The 15950-nt window shown below is 38.2% G+C and overlaps 1 protein-coding gene across 4 annotated transcripts in view; it reads left to right on the top strand.

The window, feature by feature from the left end:
- Positions 1–11234, top strand: part of PLD5 (phospholipase D family member 5) — a 176509-nt gene extending 165275 nt beyond the window's left edge. For all 4 annotated transcript variants that reach the window (XM_071428836.1, XM_071428844.1, XM_071428853.1 and 1 more), the window contains one exon: positions 204–11234. In XM_071428836.1, the coding sequence (XP_071284937.1) occupies positions 204–439 (236 nt within the window). In that variant the 3' untranslated portion in view covers positions 440–11234. The remainder of the gene's footprint in view (positions 1–203) is intronic.
- Positions 11235–15950: the final 4716 nt, after the last annotated feature.

The following is a 15950-nucleotide window of genomic DNA, read 5'->3' as shown; positions in this document are numbered from 1 at the left end:
TTTTCACTTCTGAAGACTTAAAAGTGTTAAAACTTCCAGAAACAATCTTCACTACACATGGTATGTATCGGAGCTTTTTTTCATCTCTGCACTGGGGAAAATGGTAGTGTTTCATTCTGGATTGCCTTTAGGGAGATTGGATTTTTATTTGGTTCTTTTTTTAATGTTAGAAACTCACTGTTTATTCCTGCCTTTGCTTGCAGGTAATTTTGATTGGGTAGGAAATGCTTTTACGCAGAATGCTGGAGCTGGCCTTGTTATCAACCAAGCAGACGCGGGGAACAGCACAAGCATCATTAAGCAACTCAAGGCTGTTTTTGAAAGGGACTGGTATTCACATTATGCCAAAAGTTTACAACCAACAAAAATCCCAAACTGCTTTAACCACAAACTCAATAAAGGAACTTCAAATAAGACTTCCATGAGCAATGTGAATTAGAAAGACTATTTTACCGTTTAGTATGGCAATGAAGAATTATGTTGGGGTGTAGCCTTCTTTCATATTTACAGACAAAAGACTTAAAGAAAAAGAAAAAAAAAAAAAGAAGTTTGGTTTGGGGGGGTGTTTTTAGGAAAAGCACACTTATATTAAATCTGTCTAACCTATATTCTCTATATGGATTATTTAAGACTTTCAAATTTCTTACTTCTGACACTGAATGTCATTTCTGCTTCCATGTAAATTTTAATGTTCCACATTTGAATTTATCAGCATGTGTCAATGTTTCTGTTTTAGGACTTTCCCCAATTGCCAACCTGGCTAGAGCAAACCTTGGGGCAAAATGAAGATTCGAGCTATGAAATGGCATTCTAAGATCAGTTATTATTGACATTCAGATGGATGGTAGGTTTACTGTAATAGAAAATGTAAAGGAATTAGCAAAGTTTCACCCATATAAATAATTCCCTTCAAATAACTACTCTGTCATAAAAATACTTACTGGTTTTGAGCATTTACTTTGAGTATCACTATTCCATGTCTTCTAACTAGCCTTAAAATACATTGCAGTTACAGGACTGGTAATTCTTTCATCTCCTAACAGTATGAGAAATTTTTGAGGGGTTGGGGTTGGCCTCATGAAGTTTGTCATATTCCCTAAAGCCTCTCAGATTTTTTATCAAAGTACTGTGGATTACTTTCAACAGAATAGTTATTTCCAATTACATGCATTTCATCTAACAGTGAAAATCTCTGGGTTAATAGCTAAAACATAGAACTGATTTTTTTTATGTTTTTGTAATCTGAACAAAATTTCTTCCCCAAGTTAAATATTTATCATGTGTGAGTCAGCAGATACATGATGACTCATTATTAAACCAATGCACATCTCAAAATCAAATACTGCTTTTTAGAAAGGCCAAGGGTTATGCAAAATCATGCAATAATTGTTGTTAAATGATCATACAGTAATGTTGTTGGTTTTTACACCTGAAGAATTTGCAAATAAAAATTGTGAAGTGACATTTTTTTGTTAAAATGTCATCCATAGGTAAATACACCTGCATGGACAGAAAGTAATGCCTTTATTTAGACCACAGTTTTAGTTGGTGTCAAAAGTGTGCCTCTATAATCACAACTAAGTTACACCAAGAAGCAACTGTTCTATAAAAGTGTGAATTTACTCTATGAAGAAATACACACAAATGTTTGATGACAGATTTTTCTCCAGTCAGAGATGTAATAGCATAGTTTCATAATAAAAATGTTTCACTACTATGCCTCTGCTTCCGTTGAAGAAACACAGCCATGAAAGCAAACTGCATTCTGCATTTTGTTAAATATTCACAGAACCTTTTCCAAAATGATGACTTTTCTTCTCATCTCCTGAAGGCACACTTCAAAAGCAGAGGGCAAAAAAAGAAAAAAACCCAACCACATTCCAATGTATTAGTTTAATTTTATGAAGAAGTTAAAAACCCACCTTGGCATTCAAAACATAGCTTACACTTATAAGGTAAAAAAATTCAGATTTATTTCACAGTGAGTACAGCTTAATTTGAAGTTGTGCATATGTTAATTTATTAGAATTTCTTATCAGCTAGAAATACCCCACAAGACTAATTATGACCCCAAAAGGCACACTTTTGACAAAGATTTTTTGTTTATTTTGCAATTGCAAAGATTTACATCATCTTATGAAAATAATGATAAAAAACTTTTTAATATTGTCAACTTTTACAGAAAATATTTTGCACAACTCTAATAGTCAATAACATTTTCTGATATTCAGACAAACACATGGCATGTATTAGTCTCACACACACACAGAAAAGCATATAATCTGACATACTGATAAAAAACAAGTGTTATAAAAGAAAAAGGTTTCCTGTGTTGCTATGAGGAAAGATCTTTGTGAGGAGAAATTTCTGGATTTTCTTCCTTCTGTATTTAATTTAGAGTATGTATAGCATGTATGGGAGAGATGTTCCCAGAATTTAACTTATTTGTTGTGGATTTTTTGTTTTGTTTAAGAAATTAATATTAGTCCAGATTAATTGCTGATGAAAATGTCAGCTGAGTTGTACCACCAAAAACTTCAGTCTTGTGAGGCAAAAACCCACAAAATTAACAAACAAAAAGCCCACCAGATTTTTAAAAGCTGGTTGAGATAGTTGTACAGTTTCTGAGGTCCCTATGGATAGGTGATCTTAAAGTTTGAGATAAACTTAATACCATGACCTTACATAAACCTCAAAATAATTCATGCAAACAAAAAAACCCCACTGCCTGGAGTTGTTAATTGTAGCACCTAATGGCAATAATATACAATAATCAATCAATGTAGGGGTTTTTTTCCCCCTCTTGCATTATGGATACTGCAAATGTGTTAGCTTGTTTTAATAACATCTTGTATAAAAAATGGAGGATCTGAGTGGAACACAAATTTGTCAGACGATAAAGCAAAGCTGTTTACAAAGCAGGATTTATTGATGAAATCAGACTGGCTATTGACTGCTTTAGTATAACAAATGATTGTTAAAATAGTTTTACTGGACAGATCCTAGGAAAATGCAGATCATGACTACTAACAAGATCTGTGCATTTCCAAATATTTTCTTATTGGCTAGATAAACAGATTCTTGGTGCTTCAATGACCCTCCTCAAAGAGCAGATACATAAAAGTATTTTTTAAAAGTGGCAGTATGTTTTGGTTTTATGAATGGAAGAATTTGGGTGGTTTTGAACAACTTTCAACACAAAATACTGGCCAGCCATCCTGTAAATGGAACGGCAGACTCAAATTTCATTTGGTATAAAGTATGGATCAATACTGTAATAACTGTTTAGAATGGCGTCAGCTCCAAAGTAGTACATAAGGCCTTGACCTATTACATTAGCCAAAAGACAAAGTGCATCCTTGAACTTCAGCAAATAGGAAATTTAAAATACCAGATTATTTTTTGAAACCGTATAAGGGGATTATTGCCAATTCTTTGGCCTGGGGCAGCGCTGTTGCTGTTTAACCAGATTTGCTAAAATAGCCTCAATTTTGGCTTCAGATCCTTCTACCACTGTAATAAATTGGAAGCAAATCCATTACAGTGATTTCACACTAGTTTAGCAGGAGTCAGAATCTAAACTAGTTTCCTTTTGCTTCCAAACTCCTGAGTATCACCGCTGCACAGGCTATTTCCTAATTTAACAGGGGGTTAAATTTAGGGGGTTCTCACAGACCTCACAGGCATAACCCAAAAGATGCACTTTCTCTAGGCCCTTCTAATTGGTATTGGTAACTCTGTCATATTAAAGGCAATTTCCTAAACAGAACAGTTTTATTCTTAAAGAATATAGACTGCAATCGTTGTTTGCTGCAAACATTTACTAGTGCCTTATTCATACAAGTTTTTGTTTAACTGTTCCTCACCTGAAGTCCTGCTAAAGATCCTGTATCTAGTCCTGAGGCATAGAGCAAACTTCCTAAGTAAGAAGATACCGTGATGTTTACAGTTTAGTACATAAAACTAGAGTCACAAAAAGACAAAAACTGACTGCAAGATGTTGGTCCAAACCACAAGCACATCTAAACTGGAGCGTTTTTATCCAATCCCAGTTCAAGGACTAAATTTCATAATTTACTCCTGGCTTCTTTATCCAATAATCTACAACACAGTTGAATTATTCTGTCCTGCCAAGATAGTAAATCTGAATTCTCTCAGCATCTGGCTGCTATCAAAACCATAATCACAGAAATTCCTGTAAGCACAGGTTGAAGTCCAAATGTCACACAGTGGCTACTTTCCAGATCTTGCATGTTAAGTCTCAAGTTGTTTTGGGCCAGCTACTTTTTCTGCCTGAAGCATGAACTAGGATCCACAACTACTCTCACCTCTTGTTTGAAGACCAGAAAGGCAAGGATTATGTGCTACAGCACGATGGTTAGATGTACGCTAACAGAAACAGATTTAGGTTTTACCCAATGTAGGGTCAGGTATTCCTCCCAGCAAATACAAGCTGTGCTGGTGGTTTAGAAGAGAGCTTGAGAAGCAAGTAGAAAAGCCTCCAAATGCTATTTTTAAGACCTATTCATTACTTGCTATACTACCAGCTACCTAAATTCTACTACTTTGTTAAGATTTGCACACATAAAAACTGAACAATTAATTTCTGTTACCTTCAAGTTAACCCTAATCTAAGAAAAAATCCAGAAAATTTATAGAGTTTTTTTTTTTGTGAGTTTAACATGTACTTACTGGAAAGAGTGATGAGAATGCACTCTCATCAAGATGGTAAAAACACCAGCTGGCTCTTCCAGTTTTTCAATCTGAAGTTCTAAATATCCCTGTCTTAGATGATTATACACTTGACTCCTGAGAATGGCCTTATAGAGTGCACTAAGTTATCTTCAAACCTTTCTGGTCTTCAAAATTAACTCTTCATTTTAATACAAATATACTGACTGAATGTTTAGTATGTTTCCAGATGGTAATTTCTGGTGCTGTGGTTTTTTTTCCACTCTTACCCTTTCTCTATCTACAGCTATCATGTATTCATGGTTTTTCAGTCATCATTTTTCCAATGCAATCTATGTAAAGAAATCAGAATGAATCCTTGGTGTGTTTAAAATTCACAATGATGCCTCCCGAGTTGAAGGTACCACTTCTAACACTGCTCCACTTCTAACACTGCAAGGTATAGCAGCTCAACTGATACTGTAGGAGATTGATTTTCTTAGTTGTAGTTTTTCACTTTAATTACTGCTGGATGTTATTTATGAATTTCTCAGTATTGAATCAGGTTGCTCTTGGATCATCACTTTGCACAAATGCCTTAGAAGCTTGCCAAACTAGCATGTAAAAGAGACCTCATTCAAAATAGTTTAGACAAGAAAAGAAGAACTCGTGCTTTACACTCTGAAGGGTGCTGAAGTCAATGGATAAACTCTGGTCCTATAATAAAGTGGAGCTTTCTATTGTACCTCCTGTTTAGATTAATCCTGCATGGGCTTCCAAGAAAAGTCTGTGAGAATTCTTTGTTCGAATTACCTTGTGATCAGGAATTTACAGAGAATCTGAAAATAATCCAGCTATATTGAGTGGTTCAACACAGTAACTTAAACTGGGTTTTTATGAAACATGTTTGTATTACATATCCATATGATACAACTGCATTAACATGCTAATGTCAGTTTTTCCCTACAGTTCAAAAACATGTAGGACAAAAATCAAGCTACGGCAGCCTATTTCTGAAAACATTGTCAAAAATAGATTTTAAGAATGTAATTCAATTCTGGCTGCAAGTTATTCTGCTACAGTAATGTAGTCAGCTCTATTTTGTTCACAACAAATTCTACACTGCGATTTTACAGGAAGACTCAATAACTTTTTAACCCTATAAAATAACCACGATCATTCTGCCTTTAAGAACAGGAAGAAGGTTGCTGGCCAATTCAGGCCGCAGACCATAACAGAATATAATAAAATAGCTGTCAACTGCAGCATTCCAGAGGATGATTTTGTGTTAATTCATGTTGCATGGCCACAACCATGAACAATATGAATGACATGTATCACAGTGGTGCTGCATGAACACATGGTGGACATTGACTCTCATGCAGTAAAATCCATCCCTCTTGTAACAGCATAAAACGTAGTAAGGGTAGAGAGGAAAGGGCAAAAAGAGCCAGAGGCAAACTAACCTGGATCATCTTGAGTTAGTGGACTGGATGTTGACATAAAAGCTCTGGACTGCTTTTTTATTTTGTTCCTTTCTCTGCAAAATCCTGTGTTTCTTATGCATCCTTCTTGCTCATCTTTATATGAGTGAACTCCCATTATTGTTTTCAGAATGAGGAAGGAACTTTTAACAACTACAAACTTATATTTAACAGAAAGAAATCAGCATGAATAAAAGTCCATTGACTTCTGTCCAGCAGGTACCAAGTAGTAAAGCACTATTTGAAATGGGACTCCTCCTTGGACATTAGAAGTTTCTAGTTAATATAAGCAAAACTTGACAATGTAGCACACACCTGCAAATTTCACATCACACGCGGCATTTGCTTGTGATTTGTTTGTTCTCTCAATGTACAAATACAGTCATCAGGCAGATACCATTCTGAACTGCTGATAAACTGGTGAAAACTAAGCACAAGAATCAGGCAATCCAACTTGACACACTCAAATGAGGAAAAGGAATCCTCCCAGAAGAGCTAACTGTATAAAGTTTATAAGTCACTTAGAAGCTAGAATGATTTTCAAATGTAACTTATAGGGACTTAATGGGAGTTTTAATGGGGAAGGAAGGTCTCTGTTAAAGATTAAAGGCATGCATTTAAGGTTATATGTAGTGTCTAAGCAAAACAGCATAAAAAATGTAAAATGAGAAGCTCTTCAAATGGAAGTATGTAGACCAACTTTTTGCTGACTGACCTGCTAACAAGTATTTTCTAGTAGATTTCAATCAATTACTTCACAATTACTTCACAATAACCTCTTAAATTACTCTGCAAGTATTCCTTATTTGCATTTCTTCAAGTGAAACTGTACCTGTATTCAGTGTTTTACTTGAAACTTTACAAAAAAGCAGGATGCTTCTGGAAGTGATAGCTGTTTCTAGATGAGAGGACTTCCTCTCATCTAACTTGTCCTTTTATTGTGTCCTGCTTCTTCAGCAGCCCAGTCCAGGCTGACATATGTCATGGCCTGAGTAGCAAAGAAAATAAAGTCTTTTTAGTCACCTGCTGTTTTTGAAAACTGCTGGCTGCTCAACATGTTCTTGCCCTTTGACAGATCCCTCATCTAATGAGATACTAGAAGTATAATAAAGGAGGCCAAGCACATAATTCCAGGTGCCTCACGTAATTCTTGACCTGGAAAGACACATATGCAAAATCTGGAAAAAGAGATGGATGGTGGGGGTGAGGAGAATGCTTGGCCAGCTTTAAATGAGGTAGAGGTTCTTCTGATGATATAAATACCTCTTCTGGTGAATTTGCTTTATTCTAGAATGAACCACTCTTTTCCACACAGCCAGATTTGCAGTGACTGAAATGTGTGGCCAACTTCAGCATGAAAAGGTGAGAGGTCAATTGTCCCTCATCTTTATGAGTTGAACTAATTTCTTCACTATGTAAGAGAGGTGGAAGAAGCAGGTAGCATTCCCTCTTCTGAGGGAGTAGGCCAGGTTGCTACTAGAAATAGAGCTGATAAGGTTTCTAAAAGAAGCAAAGATCTTACATGTCTGACTTCTATTAATTCTCACAAGATGGTGAATCTCTGTGGGAACTTGGGGCTCACAGCTTTTGTACCAATTTCTTTGTGGCAAGCTGTCAGACTTCTCAGGAGAGCTCCTTTTCCTCCTTCTCCCTATGCTCAAGACAGTTGTGACATCTGCTTTTAACAATCTCCAGATTCTTCAAAGACATTTCTAAACTAGGCTGTAAGAATTTTCCCTGTGAAAAGGAAAAATGAAGTGCAGGTTCAGTGGGGAATCCAAAGAACCTAGTACAAATATTAAAACACATAAGAAATCAGGATCAAAACCACAAGGCATTCTCATTTTTGCCAACAAATCAGACAGTCCCCACATCTGAACTGCTGCTCTCAGTATGCAGAGGTGCAGTGAAGAATCAGAGAACTGCTTTGATGTGCTGTACAAAGGTTTCAGCATTCAAAGTCTTGTGTCCATTTCTCAATGTATACAGCTTAAAAGGTAGGCTAAAAAATGGGATTCTGTGTATATTTATACAGATCTGACTGCCAAATAATCATTGAAAACCAGTCACTTCTCTTAGCAGTTGTGTCTTCAGATGTCACCACAGAGATCTTACTGAACACTGGAGAAAGGCAGAAAAGCAACATCTGTGTCAGCAAGTAAGCCAACCAAAAAAAAGCTGCAAGCCCATTTTCCAAGTGCGAGTTGATACAATAAAAGCATTCAAATGTCCCCATCCAGCTCAGATTCCAAATGTCCTTGTATCAGATTCCAAATACAGACTTGAGGCTCCTCATAGACTCAGAGACATGTCCTCAAAGGAAAAATTAGTATCTTTTCTAGAAGAGCTTGGAACATCTCTAGCACAATTACTTGTTCCACTGCTGTCCTACTCTTAAATAAGGCTGACAGGAAATAGTACAGCTGTCTGGAAAGGGCCACATATCCTTTACTAGGAAATGCAAATATGCACACAAAGAGACTCAGAATAATGAGTTACCAAAGTGGACTCCTGGCTGCAGCACATAGGGACATCGGTGTCACCATTTCTGATAGCACACACCAAAGCCATCTGCTCACCTTGTCATTCCCACACTGCATGTGGGCCAAAGCTCACTTTAAAAAAAAAAAAACAGAGGGCAGCGTTTCTCTCTGAATGGAACATTCCAGAGAGGATTATACCTTTCTTTTTTTTTCTAATAGAGAGAACAGCAATCACTGTCCCACTTTTCTTCCCTTTCCACACTCTGCAAATTAGCAAATGTTTCCACCATCTCTGCCTCACCTGTCTTTTTCCTTTTCAAGCTATTTCCTGAATGCTGTTTCTGAATCCCTTGCTGCTGCTTTGTACACAAGGATGAATTCCTGCAACTTGCATTGTTGGTGCTGTAACATCCTACAAGGTTACTTCCAGTAGCTTTACCTGAAGTGTTCAGAAGAAGGAAGTGCATGCACACACAGTTTCAAGACACACAAATTACTATGTATGAAGACAAGGAAAGTCAGGGCAAAAGCAGAATGCAGGCACTACTGGAAAAATACCTGGACAGGGAAAGGGTCTAAAGTCATACTCCTCAGTCCGATTTCACCTTGGCACACCCAAAACCTGTATCAGGATCTAGAGCTCAATTTTGCAAACCTTGCACAACTAACACAAGCCTTCCCTCCAGGTATTCTGTTTGCTGTTGGCCTGGAGTCACTCTCCAGGTTAACCTGCCAAGCTAGGCAATAACAAGCGAGTCAAAACCACAGAAAACTTCAAGCCACGTGACCTCAGCTTTACCCTCCAGGTGGCATTTGGCCGCAGAGGGGGTCTAACCTGGGTACTTGTCATCTTGCGACAGTTAAGATGGGCCAAGCTCACCATCATGTAGAACATCACCACATTCAAAAGAGCAAATGAAGAAAGATCGTCTCTCTGCAAACGTATTTTGAATCTCTGAGTGTGACTTTGGCACTGCATTTTATTTCCCAACACAATCTAAAACAATCAGGAGTCCTGTGTAAAATTTGCAGAGCAAAAAGGGTGTGTACTATATGTTTCCTACTATACCTCTTCTGATGGAATAAATATCAAATAGAAAAATCTGTCTAAACTTATTTTGAACACTGCATGGCCAGCTTATGCAGTAGCTAGATATGTGGCAAGGTTACAGCATTACTCTCTAAGGAGAATACAATTAATATGCGTATATATTTTGTTCAATTCAAGCACTGTGTAGTCTCCAAGTTCTGCTATGAGAAGTAGGGATCACTTCTCACTATCCTTCCTATTCCAAACCACAGTATTTATCACAGATGTGTACAATACAGCGGCATAGCTTAGGCCTGTTATATAGGTCAGTCTCTGCAATGCACATGAGAACATAGGTTGCCACTGCAAAGGAGAGTGGCTGCAAAATCTATTTTGGATAATCCAATTTATATTTGAGGAAATCAATGTGTGGTCATTTCTAGAACTGTGAATATAAGGCAACTGCTGCATGCTTGTATATTTGATAAGTTTTATTATACTATATCCTTATATGAATGCCTATGCAGTGTAAATGCTTTAATATAAGATACTGAATGGTTTTTTTACACATTATTTTCTAAACAATGCTACATTTTACTGCATGTTTCTTCACCTTTTTGTGTTAGTACAAAGTGCAAGCTGCAAGACACATGATTTTAATAACTTGCACAGCAGCTATTCAAATCCATTATAAAAACATGTTCTTATGTAAAGACTTAATTTGGCAAGAAATGTGCTTCCTTTAGACAATGGGCTTGGTTCACAGCAATACCTGTGTACTTAATGTTTATTTACGTAAAAAAAAAAGCAACATTATCCCTGAATCCGTAAATGGGGCCATTGAGTCTGCTGAGAGCCATTGTGTTGGCATGCTTTTGTACCTTTGAAAATGTAAATCTGCACTAGGAAAACAGATGACCTGTCCTGATGCAAGCTGTAATTGAAAAAAATCCAATCCTGAGCAGCCACTGTCTTTGGTGCTGTAGGATGACAATGTAGCAATCTTTTTTTTTTCTTTAAACAATACTTAAAGTTCATACTCATGACCTTAATACAAATAATTCATGTTACTTGATTGTGAACTGGGCCCACTGTTTACAGTATTACTATTCATAGCCAAAGTTCAATGCAATTAACAAAATTGATCAAATTCATTTGTTTGGAAGAAAAAAAAGAAGAGACTGATTTTGCTGATGTTTTGGAGAGCTGGCTTGGTACAGAGTGTTGCTTCTGTACCAATGCATTTTAAATGTAAGGAAATCACTGGCTGAAAACTGATGGCTAAGACAGCATTGTCAGTGGTAATATACTGCTGGAAACTGAGTTACCAATGATGTAACATAAATCAAGGTAGTAATTCATTAATTTAAAGATATGTAAATACTGATTTTAATGCTGCAGCATCACAGAGATCATTTTTCACTGCTTTGATATCCAAGGATTCCTAGTACTACACAAACGTATTTTATCTGCTCCATTTTTTAGGTTCGATATTTTCATTCAAAGCAAAGTAACTCCCATTTCTTTGTACTGCACTGAAATAAAGAATCTTGTTTCAGTACATAATGCTTTTATTATTCTCTGTTTGTCTGTTTGTTTCTATGAGCACAAAATATTAGCCCCTACTGTCCAGCTCCCAGTCCTCTGTATAGACCCACCCCAAAGGCAGAGCAGGTAGCACTGACAGGGCACCTGGTGCCTCCATGCAGGGCTCTGCAGAGCCTGAGCAGCGCTGGCACTGGTGCCAGACCACTGGGACTTCTGCAATGGGATCCTCGCTCCTAGCAGATTTGCACCAAAGTTGTAGTTGGGATCTGGGAAAGCAGGCACTACGGTGGATTTCTCGTTTCTCAGAAGACTCACAGAGTCATCGTGATTTTCTGTTGCCAGGGCTGCTGTCACATTCTGTTAAGACTACAGGAGTCCTAACCAAATGAACATAAATTCCCCTCTGATTTGCATCTAAAAAGCTGCTACCAGGTGTAGAATTTACTAAATTCTAAATAATTTGTTCTATGGAGACTCATGTTCCAAGTAGTTTGGAAATGAGAACACATAGCAGCAAATAATACTCAAACAAAAAGGTGAAGACTGACAGGGGATGGGAGGAAGCTGAATTTCCCAAGATAAACACCAGCCCCAGTAGCTTGTGCTTTTTTAAGAGCTGTTTTATGTTGCACCAGGAAGGCAGCTTTTGACTGCACAGGTCCCAGTGGGTGAGCTGCTGCCCTGTGACCCACAGAGTTTCAAACACAACACCTGAGCAGATTTCAGGTACAGCAGGAGTGATGAGGGCAGAACAAGGAGAAGGAATCAATTCCCATGAAGAGAAGTTTTACCTTAATTCCCAAACTACTTATGTCCCTGTTTTGGGGGGTTTTTTTTGACAATATCAGAGCGTCTCACTTTCACATTTTGCATCTTTTTGCAAGACTATTCTTCTACTTCATTATTATTTTAGCACCCATTTTCATGAAAAATGAAGTATACACTTAACAAAAATATGCATTTAGGAACTCAATATTCTTTTCAGATATGCAGCTTCACAACAATCATATGAAGCAGGAAACAAAATATTAGTCCTGTTTACAGACAATTAGCAACTATAATTGCTTACTGTGCACTGTATCACTACAATTAGCCTGCAAAATACACAAAATTTAAATTCAGCTGCTGACATCTATTTTCATGTTAGATTTCCTTTCCAAAATGCATTTTCTCTGGAAATATGCTTGGAAATGTTCAGATGCATTCCATAAGAAGACAAAAAAAATTCAGTCCCAGTAGCTGAAATGAAATCAGCTGCAATGTCACAGCTACAGTGCAGGCCACTGCCACTGGACTGATTCACAGAGAAGGAAGGGATTTTATCCTATTCCCTGCCTTTGATACAACAGGATTTGTGCTCCTGTGGAATGAGATGAGCATGGTGAAATGGGTGGGTCCCCTCTCCATTCAGAATCACATGCACTAGAAAGGCCACCTTTCAAGTAAAGCAGACATTGCTATAATGTTTTTCACAGGAAAAACATCCTTTTCTGACTTGATATCCACCTCCAAGACAGTGCATACATTTTATCAATTAAAGCAAGGCACTGATCCCAAAGATGTTGACATCTCCAAGAACTTTACAGTTTCCTGTAAACAAAACAAAAAAAAAAGAAGCCCTCCCCACCCCCTGATTATTTTTGAGTACCAATACTCATTTCTCATGGAGTGTCACAGGTATTCAAGCAATGCTGCATTGAAAGAACCCAGCAAGTGACAGCACCTGGACCCCAGTAGGAGCAACACCAAATCAGCTGTGCTATGCTCTTGGACTTTGCTAACCCCTTTGGTGCCAAGTGACAAAACAAAAAGTAGAAAAGCCATTTTCTTTCACATATGGGTTTCTTAACAGTATTACCATGGTTTAAGCCCAGCCAGGAGCCAGGCCCCACCAAGCTGCTCACTCACTCCCCCACCAGCAGGACCAGGGAGAGAATGGGAAGGGTAAAAGCTGGAGAACTCGTGGATTGAGATAAAGAGAGTTTAACAGGGAAAGCAAAAGACAAACACACAGGCAAAGCAAGACAGGGAATTCATTCACCATTTCCCATGGGCAGGCAGGTGTTCTGTCATCCCCAGGAGAGCAGGGCCCATCACAGGTGCCAGTGACTTGGGAAGAAAAATGCCTTCAGTGCAAATGTCCCCCCAGTTTCCTCCTCCTTCCCCCACTTTATACCCTGAGGAGGATCTCCTGTGGGCTGGAATATCCCTTTGGTCAGTTGGGGTCACCAGTCCCAGCTGTGTCTCCTCCCAACATCCCATGCACACTCAAATTCCTTGCCAGCCATGGCAGCATGGAAAGCAAAAAAGGCCTCAGCTCTGTGCAAGCCCTGCTCAACAATAACAAAAACATCCCCATGTTACCAGCCCTGTGTTCAGCACAAATCCAAAACATAGCTCCTGGGAATAAAATGAACCCTACCCTGGCCACAACCAGCACAACCATGCTCTCTAAAGTAGCTGAAGTGCACAACACATTAGTAGTGTCCTGAGACAGACTGTCCCTGGTCAAATAACTCCTGAACAGCCTATGCTTGTTGTCCCAGCACAAAACTTCAGCCCAGTTTGAGAATTCTGCTAAATGTAACCCAGGTTTTGGAACTGTATTATAGACAGAAGAAAAATATTCAGAGCAGGTGTTTGGCTCACTGCGAGAAATCTTCCAAATCACTTCATTCCTGCAGCTCCACAACCAATGGTGGAACAGTGTCATCAAAATGATGCACAGGAGGTCTGAAATCAGCGGGCAGAGAAATAATTGAACAGCAATAACCAACTTTTCAGGCTCCCATGTCTCAGTTTTTTTCCTCTGAACCAAGTCCTATTCTGAGACAGAGAAGGGATGTCTTTCTTCAAGCCTTGCATAGCCTTCTGCAACCTGCAGCTTAAAACTCATTCATGATGCTAGAGAACACAAAGATGAAAGCACAAATCATGGCTCAGTACCAAAGAGTCGTGTTCCAGTCCCTACCCTGTATCCTTTTTATGGATGTAGCCACTAATGAACCAATATGGCAGTAAGCCCTTAGGTAGATATTACTGCTGGTGTAACATGATATTCCCAAAGACTGTGTTCAGCCTGCCAACAGCATGCCAACACATCCCCAGGCTCCCAGAAAGGTCATGTCTTCTACAGCAAAACCAGCTCAGTGAGCTCTGTTTTAAAGGCTTATTTAAAACCAAAGGATCAGCACATTCATTTCTGTTCATATTGATACAGAATTTAGAGAGTTGCAAATACTGGAAACCTCAGGGATGGCCTTTTCAAAATGGACCCTGGTTGTATTAGAACCACAGCAAATACTTGACAGATAACCAAAGCAGCAAAGTCTACATCAAGTGGTTTTCAGTCCTGAATCCCTTCAATTAAAAAAAAATCTCATCTACAAGCAGAGGAAACAGATTATAAATGCTGTGGCATCAGCTTAATTAAAAAAAAAAAAAAAAGCACAATATAGGCCTTTTTCATATAGGCAATGAAAATAGCCTCCCAGGCTATGTGGATCCTGTAAAGCCTGGCCCCAGCTTTAAGTATTGAACTCTCAGCAGAATAATCTTTCAAAAATACCATGTTTTTAATCAGCTGACTTGGAGAAAAAAGTTGTTCTAACTCAGTACAGTGGATTCACCCATATCATGGGACACCCAAAATAGACAGAGTGCTGCAGCCCGACCTCCTTAGGTCTGTACATCAGTGCTTGCAAGGAAATGGTGCAGAAGAGTCAAAGTCTGCATCTCATCACTGATCCATACTCTGACCTAAGTATACAGCAAAAGTCAGTTTTCACACTGAAGGGTGAAATTTATCTCAAGGCCTCACATTTTTTGCTGTTCCAATGCTGTGTCAGAATTAACGCCTGCACAATGGTTATGGATATGTCTGATGGAGGGAGCTACTTGACATGCACCCTTCTTTCTGGGGACTTGATAAAAGTCACTCACACAAGTAAAAACCCTGCAGGTTACAAGGCAAGAAACATTTTACTCACTTAGTGAGTGAGTAATCCAAGAAAATAAGCTGAATTTTACACTGCACCACAGGTGCAAGGTGGAAGGCAGAATAACAAACAGGAAAGTGAAAAAAAATAATAAAATCTGAGGAAAAAGCTGAAAAGCACTTCCAGGTATTCGCTCTGCCATGAAGTGTCAGTCCCAACATGCTTGGAGTCCTAAGCCTTCACCAAGTGTGAAAGCTCCTTAACTAAAACAATTTGTGGAACAAGCCAAGTAAGAAACAGGCATCAATAGAAAACTACTTTTTGAGTATAACCTTACATGCAATACAACAAAGATGAAGTAGAGCCTTAAAATTTTGATAAGGATGGAACCCTTTGAAGATTTCGTCTCATCTACCTTTAAGTAGGCAAATGAAAAGTTCAGAACAGCTGCTAAATAGTGTGTTTTACAGGAAAATGTTTTCAAATTACCTGTTTTTCCTGTGAGCTTTAGGTAAAAAATACATTAGAATAATCTAAAAATAAAAGAACAAGGAACAAAAATTGTAAGATTATGATCTTTAGTATTTAAAGTCTGTATTGTCAGGAATTCACATTGCTGCCTCTGGCACACTGTGGCCAGACATATCACAATAATAATAGAAGGACTAGAAGTTCAAACAAATTGGAACTTGTTCCACTGCCATTTCTATAAGGAGGAAACAGAAAAGTCAGTCGTCACAAGTTTTATTCATATATCCTATAGAACTGCTTATTCGCAATTCCACTGAGTTTTGTT

Source organism: Agelaius tricolor, unplaced genomic scaffold, assembly GCF_023055355.1.
Source record: "Agelaius tricolor isolate 1412-34295 unplaced genomic scaffold, bAgeTri1.0.p SCAF_1, whole genome shotgun sequence".
Classification (NCBI taxonomy): domain Eukaryota; kingdom Metazoa; phylum Chordata; class Aves; order Passeriformes; family Icteridae; genus Agelaius; species Agelaius tricolor.
This window is presented reverse-complemented; position numbering and strand designations above follow the sequence as displayed.